This window comes from Spermophilus citellus, assembly GCF_964194105.1.
Source record: "Spermophilus citellus genome assembly, chromosome: 4".
NCBI classification, from domain to species: Eukaryota; Metazoa; Chordata; class Mammalia; order Rodentia; family Sciuridae; genus Spermophilus; species Spermophilus citellus.
The window spans coordinates 167,240,992-167,262,148 of NC_138185.1; the positions used below are offsets into that span (position 1 = coordinate 167,240,992).

A 21,157-nucleotide genomic window follows, 5' to 3' on the forward strand; every position below is an offset into this window, starting at 1 on the left:
ATTTTATGGAAGCAGATGATTATAACTGTCTGGGCAATTTAGTGAGATCCTCCCCAAAAATAAAATAAAAAGGGCTGGGGATATAGCCCAGAGTGTGCCCCTCAGTTTAATCCCCAGTAGAGTGTATGTAGGGGGAGGGAAAGGAATTCTGTTGAGGAGTCTTAGTTTGTACAGTGAGACTCAGCATTAGCTCTGATTTGGCCTACTGCTCCTAATCAAAAAGCTTTTAATCTTTGTGTCCTGTACACAGGAATAATATGAAGCTCCATGTTTATTTCTTAGAACTCAACACCACTTCTGGTTGATGTGCTCCTAATTTTCTTCATGACAGCACTTGAACCTATTCACTTACTGCTAATTAATCCACTAAATTCTGTCATCTATTCAATAATTCTGGTGACCTAGCCAGCCTTAAGGCTTCCTAATATGTAGCTTCTTGTATAGAACAGATAGTGGGTTAAATAATTGTCTCAGTATTATTTAATTCTTGTAACACAGTCTTTACTCAAATGATAAGGACATCAAACTTTTGTCAATAAATTTTTTTCTTTTTTCCCTTAATCCAAGAAAATGTATTTTATGGAAGCAGATGATTATAACTGATTATAAATTATAATTATAATTTTTCTTTTTTCCCTTAATGCAAGAAAATGTATTTTATGGAAGCAGATGATTATATTCATCCAATAGTTTTACAGAAAAACATTTAGAAAAGTAGTTCCAGACTAAATTGTGGTCAATCAGCTGACTCACCACACAGTGATAAAACAAACCTAAGAAAAAGGGCTAATTTTTCTTTAATGAAGTCTATTAAATTTATGCATATACTCAATTCAACTATATCTATAATCCTTTTATTCAGTATGGAATCACTATTTATTAGTAAATGCTATATCATTTTATGCTTTCCATAAGAGAGTTCATTTTATCCATGAAAAGTGAATATTTCCTTATTAAACACAATTAAATTTAATTTTTCAATCTGAAAGATTCATCATAGAAAGTGTTTATTTTAAAATAATTTCTAGTTAAGTTTATATTCAATAGCTTAATGTTCAAACCAAACATACAGAAATCCATTAACAAATTGACATAAATAATAATAGAATAAGAGCTATTTCATGCAGGTAAAAATAAAGACTTGTTTTATCTATTTATGACCTTCTTTCCTTCTTTATTACTGTTTTCTAGATATAAATTGACTTTTGTGTTTATACTTCTTTTTGATGTCTCTTGAACTCATAGGTGGTAGCATCCAAAATATTCAAGTCAAGAAAAACTAGCTTGTGATTGGTACATTACAATTTTCTGTTTAAAGCAGTTTTTTAATTGAAGTACAAAAAGTTCAGCGTGGCCTGCTGGTCTTTACAATTGTCACCCTCTGTTCTGTTCCAATTGACAAAACTATTCAGTCAAGTATCTATGTCCAATTTTAATGAAACACTAGCCTAAACTTGTATGCTAGATTAACCAGCAATATTCATTCTAAGAAAGTGCATATACTATCAAGTACACAGGAATTCAGGATCATGAGAAATGTGTGAAAATCCTAGAAGCCATATGAAATGCATGCCTCAACAATCAGTGACTACTCTGCATAATTGATTCAATGAATCTGTAATTTTTCATAATTGTGCATTTATAACAATGTGCTTCAATAAATTTAAAGTTGTAATATAAATTGTTTTAATACAATAAAAAATATCTGCATTGTATAGTTAAATCACTTTAAAGAATTCTAAGTCAACATACCAGGAGATATCTAGTATATCGATACTTATATTACATGAAGAATATATTTAGAATTAAATTGTCACCTAATTTTCACTTTTCTTAAAATGATTTAATGTACATAATTTCTCACTTCCAATTTAGAAACTTTAGTGAGTCACATCTAATATTTATCTTCTATATATGACAGATTCTCTACAGTTTCTGTTGATGATTATATAGTATTTGTTGCTGTTTAGGATCAACAATTTCAAGTGATCCTTCATAATGAAGTAAGACACTTACTGATTCTTATTATTTTACTTCAAGTTCAATTTTAGTTCCAGAGAAGGCAATGCCATCTTAAAGACTTGGACAAGATTTTCTTTCTTGTTTTCTTTTACTCCAGGAAGATCAGTTAACAACAAATACCTGAGGTTTCTGCAAATAGAGAAAGAAAAAAGTCACTTCAGTTTGGCTTTTACTTTTATAGCTTTAAAAATGAATTTGATTTATTAAGTTTAATGAAAAATTACATACAGAATGTATTTCTATCACCCTACACCTTCAAAATGACTTTTAGAGCAGTATTCCAGAGGACTACTTTAAATGAAATTTATGCTAGAAACTAAGCCAGGCTTTAGAAATTATTGTTACTAATTACATGAATCTTTGTAACAATCTTTCTAAATCACATGTGTAAAATGGCATAGATATCCTGTGCATGTGAAATAAAACCTTAATGCAAAAATGGAAAAATACTGGTAAGGTTCTTAAAAGTACTCAAGTTCCTATTAGAAGATAAAGCTTTCAAGCCTCAACTTATGGAACCATGAGATGGACATTCTAGCACTTTTTGTCCTTATGTTTAAAACTTCTCAAACTTTCTGTGATACTGAGGTCATTTTCAGATCATTACACATTAAAGCAGAACTACATTACCTAAATTCAGAATTTGACAGTATCCCTAAAATAGGGATTTGATTAAACAAACTTACATTCTTCATCATGCTGATGAGATGCAGAATTCTGCAATTTTAGAATTAAATATTCCTTGCTAGTATTATCTACTTTTGCATTTGGAATTAAATACTCCAGGCCATGATATGGGTCTAGGCAACTGGTGGTAGAAAAGTATATAAAACAACTTTCTCATGTCAATGGCTGCATTCTTTCCCCCCCTTTTTTGGTATTGGGGATTGAACCAAGGGGTGCTCCACCACTGAGCTATATCTGCATTCCACTTTATTTTTTATTTTGAGACAGAGTCTTATTAAGTTCACAAAGCAGGCCTTTAATTTGTGATCCCACACTGTTGGGATTATAAACATGCACCACTATGCTTGGCAAAATGCAGTGTTTTTGAAATTTATTATAGTGTGAGGCATGTTCTAGGCTCCAGAGACAGAAAGGTACTTAAAGCAACTTAAAGAATTAAATGCTAGCTGGATGAGGTGGCACACACCTGTAATCCCAACAACCTGAGAAGCTGAAGCAGGAGGATCACAAGTTCAAGACCGCCTCAGCAACCCAGCAAGATTCTGTCTCAAAATATAAACAAAATGGACTAGGGTCATAGCTCAGTGGTAAAGTGTCTGGGTTCAATCCCTAGTATCCAAAACCAAACCAAAACAACAACAACAAAAAAATGAATTGTGTGCTAACTGGTATATGCCAAATATCAGGATACCAAAAATACAGAATTGGGGGAGATGTCTTTAAAAGATGGAAAGGAAGCACAATAGCTAATGCTTATAGAGGGATTACTGTGGCCAGCACCATTCAAGGTGCTTTATGTAGATTTAATTAAAAAAAAAATATGTTGCTTAAATGCCATGAAGCCTTAACGTATTAAGGTTGATAATTTAATTGTTTTAAAGAATATTTATAGATAAAAGTGAGGTAATTTTATTCAAGTATATTTTTCAGAACTAAAAGAAAACACCACTCCTCAAGGGCTTTAAATTCTGATTAATTCACCTTATCATTATCAAGTTTCCATTTTGGCTTTGACCACCTACCTTAAATTACACAAAGCAATGATACCTTTGTCTGTGATATTCCCACAGGAAATTATTTCCATTTCCAGTAGACTTTTTTGTAATTTTTCAAGTTGACTAAGCCTCTGCAAACAGTCATCCTCAATATAATGACACTTGCATAGTGTTATTTTTTCAACATGCTCTAGGCCCTCTGGGGAGGAAAAATACAGTTTAAGAATCTGCCACGGATGGAACTTGAGACCATTATGTGAAGGCAAATTAGCCAAACTCAGAAAGTCAGGGATTGTATGTATTCTCTCATCTGTGGAAGTTGAAAGGAAAAAGGAGAAGAAAGGTGTGGGGTGGAGTGGGAAGGATCTCATGAAAATCAAAGGGAAATCTGTGGAGAAAAGGAACCAGGGAATGGGAGAATATGAGGGAAGGGGTATGTGCTGGGGAGTGATTTGACCCAGTGTTATAGTGTGTGCATGTATGAATATATAACAACAAATTCCATCAATATGTACAACTATAATGCACCAATAAAAAAAATGTGGAAAGAGGAAAAAAAAAACTAATCTGCTTTACCATTATAATCAATGATGGTTTTGGTTTGCCCACGACTGTCCTGACTTGAGGAGTGAAAGTTCTATGAGAACTGGGATAGCTGTTCCTCTTATTAACTATATAAGGTTTTCACTACACAGGTTGTGCTTATTACAGGGCCATTTTATAGTCAGATGCCCAAGCACTAGCAGAAAGAAATGTCCATGGGAGCAGAAGCCATGTGGATAGAATTACTCTTGTATTATTGCGGGGTTTGCAATGGCAGAAGTTTGACAAAGCTTTGAATTTAAATCATAAAGAAATTAGAAACAGGGCTGGGGTTGGGGCTTAGTGGCCTTGCGCGTGTGAGATCCTAGGTTCGATCCTCAGCACCACATAAAAATAAATAAACAAAATAAAGATATGGGTCCATGTATAACTAAAAAATATTTAAAAAAAAAAAAAGAAATGTAGAAACAAACTTAGGGAGAAAATAACTACCAAATACAGGAAAAAGCCAAACTGATTGTACTGAAATGGGCAAAAAGTACATACTTATGACTATAACAATGGTCATTGCAAATCATCTGCATTTCTTATAAACAAATCAATAAGACAGTTACCCATGTAATCAAATCCAATGCTCATGATACAAGAGTTGGTGGCATCGATTGCTTGAATCTTGTACTTGTGCAGAGGGCCTGTTGGGAGGTTGTTGTAGTCCTTCTGCCACCTCTCCTGGCCATGGTAGCGCACTGTGGCCCCACAGCGTAATAGCCATTCAGACGCAGCCCGGTCAGGGCCAACATCCCTGATGCGATCATAATCCACTCTGTTAACAAGAAAACAGAAGCAGTTTGCTTTCACATAATCATTAGCTTCTTAATTGCATTCACCAATATAAATACAGAATAGCAACACATTTTCATCTCAATGACAAAGGAAAGAGAAGTTATTAATGAATTCCATGAAAGTAAAAACAATTGTTGCTCTAACAGCTAACTTTTTTGCTTCTGTTTTTATCTTCAGGTAAATTCTGTCAAGGCATATTTTGTTGTTATTTTGGGGTGCTGGGGATCAAACCCAGGGCCTCACACATGGTAGGAAGCAAACAAGTCCCAAGGTGTGTTTTTTTTTTTTGTATGAGTTTATAAGGCAGACAGGGGTCTTCAGTGATGCATATATATCACAGGGCTTAACACCAGAGATATTTAGTAATTATGCAGTGAATGAATGACTACAATTAGTTAACACTTTTATTAATGATAAAAGAGGGAATAACTTTGAATCAATTTTCAAATTAATCTCCTTAAGTGGTTCTGCACATGCCTTTTTTTCTTTAGTTAACAATCACAATTCTATATTAAGCAATAAGGAGGTTAGTTATATCAGTTTCAAAATGGTATTCCTAAGCATGTCACCCACTCATTTTTTAAAAGCTTGATTTCCCATTATAGTTTATTTAAAAAGTTAACAACATTCCTTAAGCAACTATTAAATATTTAAAAATTATATTTACTAAGTTTTTCTGATTATAAAAGTAATAAATGTTCATTTTAGAAAAATTGAAATACATCAAAAAGATAAATAAGAAAAATCACTAACATCCTGCAATCCAGAGAATCACAGTAATATATTTTGTAATTATATTGTTTTTTTCTGTTTAATTTGTTTTTGTTTTTAATTTTTTTTAGTTGTATTTATTTATTTTTATGAGGATCCAATCCAGTGCCTCATGTGTGCAAGGCAAGCACTCTATCACTAAGCCACAACCCTAGCGCTTCTGTTTTATTTGTAAACGAAATTAGAACTGTACTGCACACATTGTTAAAAAAAAATTGGAAAAACAAGAAATAACCATGGGAGTTCATCAGAGTAATCCCCACATTTCTTCACTTTTGTTAGAGTAACTTACTTACTTATTAAACACTGCATTCAGCCAGCCCCAGAAGTGTCTGGAATCACATGACCATGGGAGTTTCTGTAAGCCACACAACTGCTGATAAATTTTTCCAAACAGCATCATTTGATCTAGACACACAAAACAATACACATACTAGATAATCAGCTGGCAAACACAGTCCCATACATATAGTAACTTGCTTCACAACTTCTGAATCAATGCTCTTATGCCAATTAAGCTGACGATTCACTTGCCACTCAATAATTACTGAGCAAGCCAGTCCTGTTTCTTGTTCTTGTTTGTTTTTGCCTTTTTGGTGCAAAAATGAGGGAATGGCGTGGACAGTGTCTTAGGTTCCTTCCAGCCTAAGTTCCATCATTGAAACCTCAATTAGAGTCTGTCTGCAGTGCTGCCACCTAGTGTCCATTCAGGCAGTATAGCTACAAATTTGCTCAAATCAACTCCCAATCTACATTTCCAGTGTCAAAATGACCAACTACAATCTAGAGAGCAATGTGACCAGGTTAAGATGCTTACATCCAGGCAGGAGAAAATAAATGAAAATATATCTACTTATGATAAAGTTGCAAGTGGGGTTACCAGGGCAGCACAAAGAACTGCATAAGGGAAAGGGTGGACAAGTAACTCTGCCTCTCTGATCTTAGTTTATCTCATTTATAAAAGCACATCATTTGTTCAGGTAGCTTCTAGCTATTACAACATGTTGAAAAGTGATTATAAGACTACGTCTCAATCTTATTTACCTCAATTCAGATTTTTTTTTCTAGTATTGTGCCAGGTATGTATGGGGAAACAAAGATAGATGAAACATGGTCTCTGCCTTAAAGGAACCACCAATTTAATGCAGAGTGGAGTGGCCTAAGACAAGTTACCAAGTAGTTAAAATAAATAACAGAACCTGATAAATGCCTCAAAGAGTTAAAGAAGAAGAAGAAGAACAACAACAACAACAACAGAGAGTATTTCAATAGACAAAGGTGTCACGAAAAGTTACGGTAGGACCTGAGGCAGGAACATTCAAGGCATACTATAGATCAGTTAGCACACAGGGGTCATGAGAAGATGAGGCAGATAATTTGCACAGTCAGGTCATAAAGGGTATTACATGCTTAGCCAGAGAACTTGGAATATATTTTGTAGGCAATTGGGAGTCACGGAGGTTTTAGAATACTGCCATTGTTAGAGCTGTACTGTAGAACATTTATTCAATAGTATTAAGACTGAGGGTCCAGCTGGGAATGGTAGCACATGCCTATAGCCTGAGATACTTGGAAAATGGAAGCAGACTACTTAAGCCCAGGAGTTAAGGCCAGCCTAAGTAACATAGTGCTGGGAATTGAATGAATCCAGGGCACTTTACCGTTGAGTTACATCCCTGGCTGGCCTTTAAAAACTTTTTTTTTTTTTTAATTTTGAGACAGTGTCGTGCTAAGTTGCTGAGGCTGGTCTCAAACTTGCCATCCTCCTGCCTTAGCCTCTCATGAGCTCAGTTTTGCTTTGTTTCTTTTTATTTTTTTCATATTCTAAGTATGAAATGTTGGCAAGACTCCTAAGTGGAGATGACCATCAAATTACTGGAATCAGTGTCACAAAGTGTTAGAGCTGGAAGGAACTTAGATTGCCTAGACCAACCTCTCATTTAGAGATGAGGAAACTGAAGCCCTGATATTAAGTAACTTGCTGACACACTAAATCCTTTCTGGAACAAGGTGGGGCATTAATAAATGCATGTGTTTAAAGGGACTTGCTCAATGTTTCATGGCTAATTGGTGTCAGTGCTGAAACCTAAACCCAGTTTCTCTAAAACCAACCAATACAGGGACCTTTCCTTAATCATCAGATGATCTAGAACTAAAGAGGAAGAAATTATGGAAGTAACTGTGGATGCTGAGGTAATGGAACAATGAGAGATGAAGACTGAGGACAGAACCCTGGAATCACCTACTGCCTTCTTTATTTCTTCTCTCTCTTTCCCCACGTCATGTTGCTATCCATTGAACCCAGGGTCTATGAATGCTAGACAAGTGCTCTACCTCTGAGCTACATCCTTAGCTCCCACTTCATTTTGTTTCCACCATCACTCTGTCTTCATTACTACAAACCTCTGCCCCTGCTACCAATGTTCTAAATGCTCTTCAGCTTTTTGTTAAAGCACTCTCCACCTACACCTACCTTTTTAACAACTACATTGGTTGCCAACCTCATTTTCAATCTGGGCTTTCCCAGCTTCTACACAGGTTATTCCCTTTATTTACCTTCCATCCAATCCTGTTGAAATCTTACCCAATCTCAAGAAGTTACTCAAATGCCACATCTGTCCACTCATTCATTCATTCACTTAATAAATGTTTATTGAATGTCTGCTATACTTACTGCAAAAAAATAATAATGGTAAGACAAAACAATAACAAAAGCTATAGAGAAGAGAGAAAGTCCTGGTTCCTGTCCTCATAAAATGTACAGTATAACAAAGAAGATGAATGGCATGTAAACAAATAATATCCAACATGGAATCTTAAGAGAGGTGTGAACAAGTGCCACATGAGCATAGAAAAGGGAGTGAGGGGAAGCTTCACACCAGAGGTGTCTTTTGAGATGGATTTTAATGACTAAGAATTTTAGTTAGGAAGAAAAAAAGAAGCATGCAGAGGAGGAGGAAGACCAAAGGTCCCATTCATTTCTATTTTCCTCAGCTTAATGCAAAAGTTTAATAAATATTTGTTAAGAAAGTCTTTAATGGTTGACAAATTTCCATGGATAAAAGTCAAACCAAAGAAACTGTTATTAAGTAGGTGATGTGGTCTTTGAAAATTGAATACTTTCACTTGATTCATTTTGGCCCATTAATTCAGTTTAAAGGGAAGGCCTAATTTACATCAGCTATGACCTCTAAAAACACTAGTTTTATATTTTAAATAATTTAAACATGAAAATTGAAATTAGACTTGGCAATAAAGGTTAAAACAAACAGTAGAGTTTTTTGTTGTTTGTTTACATTCTTAATTGCAACTTTGCTACTTGAGACTTGGGGAATTACAGCGTCAAGCAGCAGCTACCCTGAGAATGCTTTCTATAGGGAAAGAGGACCTCTAGTGGTAAGTTAGTGTATCTGGCTCTGATAAAATGGAAAGAAAACAATTACAACCAAGTTAGAAAATAAGTACTGAATTACTGGTGCCATAAATAACCCAGGAATTCAAATTATGCAAGACAAAACAAATTTATTGCTATCAGAACATGGTTTACAGCCATAAGTTTGTAGCAGTGTTTCTAAAAGCTGCAATTATGTTTGTGATCTAGAGACAGTCACACCTCTAATGTATTATTCACAATAGGATATATGCAAAATGGGCTGGGGATATAACTCAGTTGGTAGAGTGCTTGCCTCACATGCACAAGGCCCTGGGTTCAATCCCCAGCACCACAAAAAATAAAAATAGAAAGGATATATACAAAGTGTTTCATGAGTAGGTTTGATTGAGAGTTTCCTTGTTTTCATGAAGGCAGTAAGATCTTTTTAAACTGAAAGTTATGATTTAATATATTAAATGCAATTACTGACTGGGCTATTTAAAAAGGGCTGGGGATGTTGCACAGTGGTAGAGAGTCGTAGGTTCAGCCAGGCACATGCCTGTAATCCCAGCAGCTGGAAAGGCTGAGACAGGAGAATCATGAGTATCATGAGTTCAAAGACAGCCTTTGTAATTTAATGAGGCCCTAAGTAACTCAGTGAGACCCTGTCTCCAAATAAAATACAAAATAGGGCTGGGGATGTGGCTCAGTGCCCCTGAGTTCAATCCCCAGTACCGCCCCCCCCCCAAAAAAAAAGAGTCCTAGGTTCAATTCCCAGTAATACACAACTAATTCTAGAGTGGTAAACGGGAGTGGGCAACAGGATGAGGGACTTTTTTCTCTTAGTTACAACCTTGTAGCGCTGTACATCACCCATTGTTGATTCTAGTTCTTATTATTGGGGTATCTAGAATCAAATGAAACAGATCAACAGAGCAATTCATTAGGAGTTGGAAGCAAAGATCCCCAATACTGTTCTGAGGCTATTAATTGACACTTATTGACTAACTTGTTACATAGACAAGTTGAACATGAACTCTCAAGAAAGGTAGTGTCAGGAATACAAAAGTTTCTACCCACAAATGTTACAGGGTATATGAATGCAAGACAAGCTCAAATTACTTAACCAAAATAAACTACTATTCAAATTGTGAGGGAGAGCAAGCAGAGAAAATTTTATGAAAGGGCATGTGTGTTCTAGTACTTTCACCCTTGCTAAACTAAGAAGCACATGTTCGAATTCACAATTAAAAAAAAACAAAACAAAACACTACTATGGGCCCAAATAGCCTATGGGGGGGGGAGGGATTGGCCCCTGCAAGTACATAATTCTGTAATCAACTATACCCTGTGCAAAATAAAAAAAAATAACCACCTCCATACACATCTATCAGAATGGCTAAAAGTTAAAAAATAGTGAGAACACATAATGCTGGTGACAATGAAGAGAATTGGATCAAACATAGCTGGTAGGAATATAAAATGGTACAGCCACTTTGGAAAACAGTTTGGCAGTTTCTTACAAAATTAAACATGTGATTGCAATGAGACCCAACAATCAGACTCTTGAACACTTATCCTAGAGATATAAAAACAGGTTCACACAAAAAAGCTGTACAATAAAATTCATAACAGCTTTATTTATGACACTCTGAATCTGGAAACAACTCAGATGTCCTTCAGTGAGTGAAAGGTTAATCATACTGTAGTACATTCATATTATGAACTGGTACTCGGTAGTGAAAAGCAATGAACTTTTGATATACCCAATGATGTGGATGAATGTCAAGGGATCACACTAAATGCAAAAGGTCAATCCCCTAAAGTTAACATGCTGTAAAATTACACTTACATAATATTCTTTAAATAGCAAAATGTTAGAAGGGAAAAAGAAAAAATTTGAGGGAGGGCTATGAGGGAAAGGTGTAGTTTATACAAAGGCATCTGGAGGGTTCCTTGTAGTGACGGAACGTTGCTGTATCTTGACCTGTTGGTAGATACATGAATCTACACACATGATGGTAATTTATAGAAACACACACACACAAATGTAAAACTAGGGAAATCTGAATAAGTTTACCTGGTTGTGATAGTGTACTATAGTTTTACAAGGTTTATCATTGGGGAAGATGGGCCAAAGGTATGCAGGATCTCCATTATTTCCTGAACTGCATGAGACACTACCAATACCTCAAGATATGTTGAATTTTTAAAATAGCCATCTTCTCTTTTCAATTGTGTGCTTCACTGTGCTCAAGATCTGATGAGCCTTCTCTCAAACAGTCTGCTAAAAGACCCATGTTCACAGAGAAGGGTCTGAGGCAAAGAGGCGAAGTGACTTCCCAGAGGTACCTAATGACTGGAAAACAGCCTTAAGTCCTCCCAGCAATAAAGTTATACTGTTCTATTTTATCAGTTCTCCTGATCCTAAAAATTTAAAAACTGTCACAAAGCAGAGATAATTAAGTATTATACTGGGATGGTAGAAAAAAAATCACATAATTTTACAGTTAGAAGGTCCTTTAGAGATTATATAGCCCATGGCCTTAATTTTACAGATAGGAAACTGCCATGAAGTGACATGCACAGGTGATTCGCTGTTCCGAGTTCCAGAGAGCATTTTTAAAACTGAGAAAAGGACACAGATCGGTAAATGATGGCGAGATTAAACTGTCTGGCCATCCAGTACTCAGTGCTCGGTCCAGTATAGTAGGCGCTCCATATTAACAAGACAAATCAATAACTGAATGAATGGCACCGCCAAGAGTCAGGCAAGAAGTCCTGGAGATTGCAGGCTACTGGGCGTGGCCGTGACAAAGAGCCCCCAGGGCTAGGGTCGGGCAGGGAGCGTCCGCCCAGCAATACCCACCAGCAGCCCAGGGGCGGGACCGAGCGAAAGGGAAGGGCCCGGGCCGCCCGGATGAGTGTTCACCGTAATCACTCCCAGGCTTTCTCCCCGAGGCCCGATCCGCTCGGCGGTCAAAGTCGAAGACGCGAGATTTGCCCGGCTCGCATTTCAGTTAGCCAGGTTTGGGAGAAGGGAAAGGGGCGAGCATAACCACTATCCTAGTCCCGCCCCGCGCGGGTCCTAGGTCCTTTACTCACAGCGTCGCAGGGAGGGAGGGAGCGAACCGGCATCCACGCTTCTACGGCGCGCCGGCCTGCCCTTCGCCCTCCGCCGCGCGCGCCCATTGGCAGCCGCCCGCCGCTCCCACGTGTGGTGAAAACGCACGTCTCATTGGTCCCCGCTTGAGGGGCGGGGTTAGAGAGTAGCGGGACCCAGGCACTATTGGGCTAAAGCTGCCACCTCTAGGGGCCGAGCAAGGGGAGTGGGTGTAGGCGATGGTACCGGTGCTGCGTTACCTGGGGGGTGCCTGCGGACGGGCCCGTGGGGGCTTCCCCGGGAGCTTCTCCGGGGTGTGCGGGCCGGCGTCGGGAAGGCCCTGGCCGCTTTGCGGGGGTGTCCGCAGTGCTAGCAGCAGGTGAGTGGCAAATGACCCGCCCCCGCCGCCTGCGCTGTTGCTGCTTTCAGTGGTGCCTGATGCTGAATTTATACACCTACTGGTACTTCCTTGTCAGGCGGGGCCTAGGAGAAGGTTGGGATCCTGTAGAGCTGGATCTTAGGAGCTATGGAGCTGCGAGTTTATTCGCTGTATTTATGGGCCGGAGGAGAGACATTGTTGAGTGGAGGTCAGGAACAGCTCTGGCTTTCCATACACCCTTCAATGTTATGTTCAACTATAGGCGGGTTAATTAAAAGTCTGAATTGTGAATAGGATCTTCGTCTCTCCTGTTCGCGATCGTTTTGAGGATAAAAAGATCTAGCACACTGTAAGCAATCAAATATACCGTTTATTAGCTGGTATCCCTGGTGTTGCTTGGATCAGGCTTAAATCGGCCATTTGTCCTTGTGCGAAGCATCCCCGTTGCCTATTAAAAGCCAGTAAAATTCAGTGTCTTGTAATTAGATGTTTGGAACTCACATTTGAAACCACTGACTTTCTGTCCTCTCCTAGAAGGAATAGTTTGTGTGAAGGCTTTAAGGGTGGAAAGCTTTTGGTTATTTTGAGGATTAGAAGGTGGGCAATAATGAGTGTGACTGGAGCTTAGTGGAAGACAGGAAGCATGGAATGACACCTGCTATGTTACAACAGGGATTTAATTTTAACTATACACTGATTTTTATTTAAGAGCCATGGGAAACTATTAAAAAGGTTTAAAATAGGGGAGAGATTAAATGTTGTTTCAATTGTTGACTCTGGTTACTATGTGGTAGTGAATTGGAAAGGGACAGGAGTTAACAGTGTCAATGATTGGTTGTGCCATAAGTAGACCATTCTTTTGGGAAGCCTTTCTTAAGGGAAGAAAAGTAGGTTTAGTGAAATTTTTAAATATATTTTTTATTTTGAAATAATTATAGATCCATAGGAAGATGCAAAAATAGTACAGAGCCTTCACACTTTTACGGCAATAACATTTTTATAGAACTGTAGAACAATATCAAAAGTAGAAAATTGATTTGATACTGGCACAATCCACAGACCTTGTACAGGTTTCAATAGTGTTTTACATTCACTCATTTTTGTGTTTGTGTATGTGTATACAATTTATGCACTTTCTATGCAATTTGATCATATGTGTTTATTTGTGTAACAAGTCCTTCAATTAAGATATAGAATTGTTCCATATCCCTTGTTCCATATCCCCTTCATATACACACCCTACGACTTCACTCTTCCTAACCCTTTGCAACCACTAATCCATACTCCATTACTATAATTTTGTCATTTTGATCATGATATATAAATAAAAAACTGTGTAACCTTTTGATATTAATTTTTCCTCACACAGCATAATGTCCTTGAGATCTATCAATCCAAGATGTTGCCAATATTGATAGTGGGTTTTTTTCTTCTCATTTTTGAATAGCATTCCGTGGCACGGATGCATTACAGTTTGTTTAACCATTCACCAGTTGAAGGACCTCTGGACTGTTTGCAGTTTTTGCCTATTATGAATAAAACTGCTATGAACATAAGCTTTCATTTCTTTGGGATAAATGCTCAAGGATGCAGTTGCTGAGTCATGTAGTAAGTGCATATTTAGTTTTTTAAAGAAATCGCCTTACTCTTTGGGAGTGGCAGTAATTAATCTGTAAGTGATCCAGTTTTTCCTCATCCTCACCAGCATGTGGTGTTTTCACTTTTTCATTTTAGTCATTCTGAAAGAGATGTAGTGATATCTAATTGTAGTTTTAATTTGCATTGTCTTACTTCGGTGGTTCTAGCATATTCTGGACCCACTATTTCACAAAATTCCTACCGCTGTTTTCTTTTCAACAGAAAAAAAAATGTATAAATCCTGGTACAGAAAGATGTTAAAGGCTTAATGTGTTAGGCTGTCCTCAAGAATACTGCGTTTGAATTTTGAAAGGATAGGTGGTAAAGAAAGTATGATGCTTAATACAAAAGTCATCACTGATGTAACCGGCCAAGTGGGGTACTGTAGAGACAGTGCAGCTTAGGTGACCAACCATCCTCCCTGCCAGTAAATAGACTGTAGTTAATTAATCTACTGACAAGCATTGTCTGTGATTTTACATGAGAGTGAAACCAAATAGCATAAAACCTAAATGCATATTATTTCAATTATTATAAATTAATAGTTTAATTGTCTGCTAATGATGAAAATTGTGCATGTGAAGTTTGGTGATATCTACTATAAACAAATTTCTTTAAATGCCATTTTTTTTTCCTTAAAGCTCATTTGATATAGTCATTGTTGGTGGTGGAATTGTGGGCCTTGCCTCTGCCAGAGCACTTATCCTGCGACATCCTGCACTTTCAATTGGTGTTCTGGAAAAGGAGAAAGATTTAGGTATGTATGTTATCAGTGTTGATCTTCTGGCTTGCTTATGCACCTGTTTGTTCTGTCAATTCCAATCAATCATGCCAAATGTCAATGTTAATAGCCTGTTTTGAGTTCTCCTAAAAGTGGAACCTGGGACAAGAACTTGTGTGTGGGTAATTTATTTGAGAGGTTATCTGAGGAGGCAGGAAGGAGTGAGGGGAATGGAGAGAGTAAGACAAGGAAGGAGGGTGCCTTATTGAAGTTGCTTCTGTGAGCTTGATTCCACTGGGACCTCTAAAGAGCTGTGTAATGTTTTCTAGGATTGTGCTTGTTTATCTATCAATTGTTGTCTCTTTTGGTTGTGGATTGTTCCTAGTGATGTGGAACAGGCTCTACCCTTCCCCTAAAAGATAGAAAAAGTCCTGGGACAGAGTGCAGAGAGTCCTATTGGTAAGTGGTTTTTCTGGTTCTAGAGAAGTGAGTTATAGTTGAAATCAGAGATAGGCAGGAGTAATGTGACATGGATACCAGGGATGGCTGCTAGAGGAAATTACCAGTAAACTGAAAAAATTGAAGTAGAATTTTAAATGATTTGGTATCTAGTAGCATCAACTGTAATTGTTTCCTCACCTTTTAGGTTTTGTGTGAGTCATGGACTTTCTCTTTATGCTGTTTCTCTTGTTCTGTAGCTACTCACCAGACTGGACATAACAGTGGTGTCATACATAGTGGAATTTATTATAAACCTGAATCTCTAAAAGCTAAATTGTGTGTACAAGGTGCAGACCTCATCTATGAGTACTGTAACAAGAAGGGAATTTCCTACAAGCAGTGTGGCAAGGTATGATATTTTACTATGGCCTTGACTTATGTGTAATTATTAGCCTTTTCTTGCTGATGTTTTAATGTTGAATTTTTAAAAAAATTTTTTAAACTTTTCCTGTATCTATATAATTTGTGCAATCTAGTATTAGAGAATAACAAAAAATGATGATATGACTAATTCCATGTAACTTTTAAAATAATAGCTTCATTAATATGTAATTTACAATTTTAAAGTGTACAGTTCAGCTTTTAGTCTATTCACAAAATTGTGTAACCATCACAACACTATCTAATTTTGGAATATTTTCTTCACCCCAAAAAGAAACCCCATCCCAATTAGCAGTCACTCCCATTTCCACCTTCCCTGATCCCTTAGCAACTACTAATGTACGTTCTGTCTCTGAATTTGCCTATTTTGTTCATTTTATATAAGTAGAATCATGTCAGGGCATCTTTTCATGTAGTCTTTTATGACTGATTTAACTTAGTGTTTTCAAAGGTCACAGCATGAATCAGCACTTTATTCCCTTTTGTGACCAAATATTTCATTGTATGGATGTGCCACATTTTGGGTTTTTTTTTTTTTTAATCTGCTTTGTCAGTTGATAGACATTTCAGTTGTTTCCACATTTTTTTTCTGTTGTGAATATTGTTGTGGACATTTCTGTACCTGTTTTATGGGACTATGTTTTTATTTCTTCCTGTTATATACCTAGGAGTAGAATTATTGAGTCATATGGGAAACTCCATCTTTAGCATTTTGTGGAATTGCCCAACTCTTTTCTAAAATGCTGTATTACATTGCATTTCCCCAAGTAATTAATGAAGATTCCAATTTCTCTATATCCTCATCAATACCTGTTATTGTCTTTGTGTTTTAGCCATTCCAGTAGATATGAAGTTGTATTCATTGTGGATTTGATTTGTATTTTCCTAATGATTAATGAGGTTGATAATCATTTTTTTAAATTAATTTATTTTTAATTGGCAAAATTATACATATTGTGTGCATCATGTACATGAGTATGTATATGTACATGATAACTTGGATAAGTACATGATAACATAGCCATTGTGGAATGACTACATTTAGCTAACATGTATGCCTTCATATACTTATCATTTTAAAAATCTTAAACTCTCTTGGCAGACTTCAAGAATATAGTATATTGTTAGTAACTATAGTCACCACTTTATACAATGGATCTTCTGAACTTATTCCTTTTGTCTTACGGAAATTTTGTATCTTTTGACCAACAGTTTTCTAATCCTACCCACCCCTAGCCACTGGTAACCACCATTCTACTCTCTACTTTTAAGATCACGCAGCATAAGTCTTTCTGTGCTTGGTTTATTTCACTTGATGATGTGAAGACATAATGTCTTCAAGGGTCATTTGAGTTGTCAACAAATGTCAAGACTTCCTTCCTTTTTAGGGTGTAAATATGCTGTATTTTCTTTATATATGCATCCATTGATGGACACTTAGGTTGATGCCATGTCTTGGAGATTGTGAATAATGATATGATAAATGTAGGAGTACAGGTATTTCTCTAACATTTCAATTTCATTTCTTTTGGGTATATACCCAGTAGTGGGATTGCTGGATCTGGTTTGACATCTTTTCATGTGCTTTCAGTCATTCTATAGCTTCTTTGGAAAAATGTATATTCAGATCTTTTGATCATTTTAAAATTAAGCTACTTGTTATTTTGTTGTTGAGCAGTATATGTTCTTATATATGTTCTAGATACAGTATTCCCCTCTAATCCATAAAGTATGCTTTCCAAGACTCCCTGTAAATCCTGACACCTTGCATAGCACTGAATCTTAAATATACCTTGATGTTTCATATGCAAAAGTTAATGTAAAAATAGGCAAAGTAAGAAAGTAATAATAATAACAAATAAAAAGAACAATTATAACAATAAGTCATGATAAAAGTTATGTGAATGTGATTAGTCTCTCTCCCAAATGTGTTATTATGCTGTATTCATCCTTGTGATGATGTGAGATGACACTTGACATATCACTGCTTTGTGCTTTGGAGCTATTACTTATTTTTTAGTTGTCAATGGACCTTTTTAAAAAAATTTATTTATATGTGGTGCTGAGAATCAAACACAGTGCCTTATACATACTATGCAAGTGCTCTATCACTGAGCCATGAGCCCCTGGGGCTATTATTAAGTTAAAATAAGAGTTACTTGAACATAAGCACTATGATACCATGACAGTCAATCTGGTATCTGAGATGGCTACAATGTGACTAATGGGTGAATAGTGTATACAATATAGATACACTGGAGAGAGGAATGATTCATATCCTAGACAAGGTGGAACAGAGTTGTGCAAGATTGGATCCTGCTATGCAGAGTGATATGCAGTTTTAAACTTTTAAATTATTTATTTTTGGAATTTTTCATTTTATATTTTTGGACTGTGGTTGAATGCAGATAATTAAAACAACAGAAAATGAAACTGTGGATAAGGGAGAACTGCTGTATTACCCAGGTGATTTGGAATGTTTTATGCCATTCTGTAGGTTTTTCTTTTTTACTTTCATGATGGTGTCCTTTGAAGCACTAAAGTTTTTAATTTTGATAAAGTCCAGTGTGTTAGTCAGCTTTTTCATACATTGACCAAAATGCCTGACAAGAACAACTTAGAAGAGGAAAAGTTTATTTTGGCTCATAGTTTCGAGGTTCAGTTTATGATTGGCTGACTCCATGGCTCTGGGCTAAAGATAAGGAGGAATATTCATGACCAAAGGGCACAGTGGAGGAAAGCTCTTCAGCTCCAGACAGCCAGAAAGCAGAGAAAGCAGAAGATGATCTTTCTAAGTCATGCACCCAACGCCCAGTGACCAACCTCCTCCAGCCATGCCCCACCTGCCGAGAGTTACCACCCAGTTAGTTTAGTCAAAGTAAGGTAGACTAGATTAGATTTTGTCTCTCACAATTTTACCATTTTACCTCTGAACTTCCTGCCTTAACACAGGAGTTTTCAGGGGACACCTCATATCCAAACCATAACAGTCCAGTTTATCTTTTTTCTTTTGTTGTTTGTGCTTCTAATATCATATCTAAGGAGTCATTGCCTAACATTAGATCATAAAGATTTTCTCCAGTAATTTCTTCTAAGAGTTTTCCAGCCTAGCTCTTACATTTAAGTCTATGATCACTTTGGAATTAATTTTGATATGTGGTATGAGGGAGGGGTTCAACTTCATATTTTGCATATAGATACTTAGTTGTGTCGGCATCATTTGTTGGAAAGACTATTTCTTGTACATTAATTGTGTTGGCACCCTTATTAGAAATTCATTGAACAAAAAATGTTTATGGATTCTCAGTTCCGTTGATAATATGTGTATCCTTATGCCAGTACAGGAGTTGTGAGTTCTCCAACTTTTTCTTTTTCAAGATTAGTATAGCTATTCTGGGACCCCAGCCTTTCTAAACAAATTTTGTTGGCAATTTGTCAATTTCTCCCAAAAGGCAGGTGGGATTATGATAGGAATTATATTGAATATGTAGATCAATTTGGAGAATACTGCCATGTTAACATTATTAAATCTTGCGGTCCATGAACACAGGATTTCATTCACTTATTTAGATCTTCTTTAATTTCTTTCAACAATGTTGTATAGTTTTCAGTGTATAGGTCTTGCCCTCTTTAAATAGTTGTCAATGTACCTTTATTTTTAATGTTTATTTATATGTGGTGCTGAGAATCAAGCCCAGTGCCTCACACATTCTAGGCAAGTGCTCTACCCCTGAGCCAGGAGCCCCTGGAACTATCATTAAGTAAAATAAGAGTTACTTGTGTAAGACTGGAAGACGCCACACCACACGACACAGATCACCAAAGAAGTTCTACTTTATTACCAAAGGCTGTGTGTTTACATAGGTCTAAGGAGAGGTAGCAGGGCTGAGGTAGATAACAGGTCGCCCGTTTACTGGCAAGCTCTTCCATATGTCAGTTCCGGAGCCTAAGAAGTTAATTCTTATTGGGGCTAAGGCTTCCCACCAGCAGGATTTGACCATTGGCGCGGGTGAAAGAAACACTTGAGACACTTGAGTGGTGAGGTTTCCGGTATAGACTAGGAGGCACCCATAGTTAGAGAGTGAAGGAAGGGACAGCAGAGGGAGAAAAAGAATTAACCCGGCCGTAGGAGCTTCCTGGAAGCGTAGAGCAGATGGAGGATCACGTGGGCGTCCCCGAAGTGACCAGTCCTCTGCGAGTAGGCACAGAGGGCACAGCTCGGTTGTCACCTACGAAGTGCAGTCTGTGTGACCCTGTAATGTCCAGGCTGCAGGCACCTGACGTCAGGAAAATTTTTCCACCGGAACGAGAGAGAATCAAGGAAGGAAAGAACAGAGCCCCAGCAGAATGCAGCTCTGGACCGGAAGTTCAGCTAAGGGCTGAACATAGCTACGGCGGGGGAGCCTCTCTTGTGTAAACCCAGAAGCCTCACGCCCCAAAGGGAAGCGGGTCGCCAGAGGGTCCACTGCGACCAGTGAAGTTCTTAGTGGATTGCATTCCCTCCTCCCTACTGGGTGTCAGGAGCATACCGGACGATCATGGTAGTGTCTCCAGCTGCTAACCTGAAGGGAGTTGGCGAGCCGGGGAGGGGGAGCTTACCTAGACCTGATCAGTAGTGAGTGCAGGGAGCCCGCGCCCAAAAAGACAGACAAGGGCGAAATGTGTCATTGGTGACGACGGTGGCGGAGACGGGGCTCGGTGTGCTCCGAGCACACCGTCTCCCGGGTTTTTGGCACCACTGTAAAACTGGAAGACGCCGCACTGCACTACACCACACAACACAGATCACCAAAGAGGTTCCACTTTATTACCAAAGGCTGTGTGTTTACATAGGTCTAAGGAGAGGTAGCAGGGCTGAGGTAGATAGCAGGTCGCCCATTTACTGGCAAGCTCTTCCATATGTCAGTTCCGGAGCCTAAGAAGTTAATTCTTATTGGGGCTAAGGCTTCCCACCAGCAGGATTTGAACATTGGTGCCGGCGGGAACGTTTCGCTCCAGTGAAAGAAACAAAGAGGAGAAAGAGGGTCGTTAGACAGCATGTTGGGGTTTTTCTCTGGGGTGCTGCTGCTGTTATATGTTTCCCCAACAACTTGAACATAAGCCCTATGATACCATAACAATCAATTCTTTATGTGGTGCTGAGGATCAAACCCAGGGCCTCATGCTGCTAGGCAAGTGCTCTATCACTGAGCTACAACCC

General features: G+C 37.7%; 2 protein-coding genes across 4 annotated transcripts in view; one reads left to right on the top strand and one right to left on the bottom strand.

The window, feature by feature from the left end:
* Positions 1-1,625: 1,625 nt before the first annotated feature.
* DMAC2L (distal membrane arm assembly component 2 like) lies at positions 1,626-12,457 on the bottom strand. 2 transcript variants are annotated; one of them, XM_081292137.1, is made up of 5 exons: positions 12,340-12,457; positions 6,158-6,269; positions 4,862-5,070; positions 3,732-3,903; positions 1,626-2,151 (listed from the first exon to the last, which is right to left on the bottom strand). In XM_081292137.1, exons 2-5 carry the CDS (start codon positions 6,262-6,264, stop codon positions 2,031-2,033), a joined length of 609 nt encoding a protein of 202 aa, XP_081148263.1. In that variant the 5' UTR covers positions 6,265-6,269; positions 12,340-12,457; the 3' UTR covers positions 1,626-2,030. The 2 variants fall into 2 exon arrangements, with proteins under 2 accessions (XP_081148263.1, XP_081148264.1); XM_081292138.1 differs by lacking the exon at positions 12,340-12,457 and adding an exon at positions 12,104-12,327.
* A 40-nt stretch (positions 12,458-12,497) lies between these two features.
* L2HGDH (L-2-hydroxyglutarate dehydrogenase) overlaps positions 12,498-21,157 on the top strand; it is a 38,019-nt gene continuing 29,359 nt past the window's right edge. The window contains exons 1-3 of one of the 2 annotated variants that reach the window (XM_081292139.1): positions 12,498-12,716; positions 14,996-15,111; positions 15,774-15,925. In XM_081292139.1, coding sequence (XP_081148265.1) covers positions 12,577-12,716; positions 14,996-15,111; positions 15,774-15,925 — 408 coding nt within the window. In that variant the 5' untranslated portion in view covers positions 12,498-12,576. Of the gene's footprint in view, positions 12,717-14,188; positions 14,325-14,995; positions 15,112-15,773; positions 15,926-21,157 lie in introns of those variants that run through there. The other variant, XM_081292140.1, reaches the window with a different exon arrangement.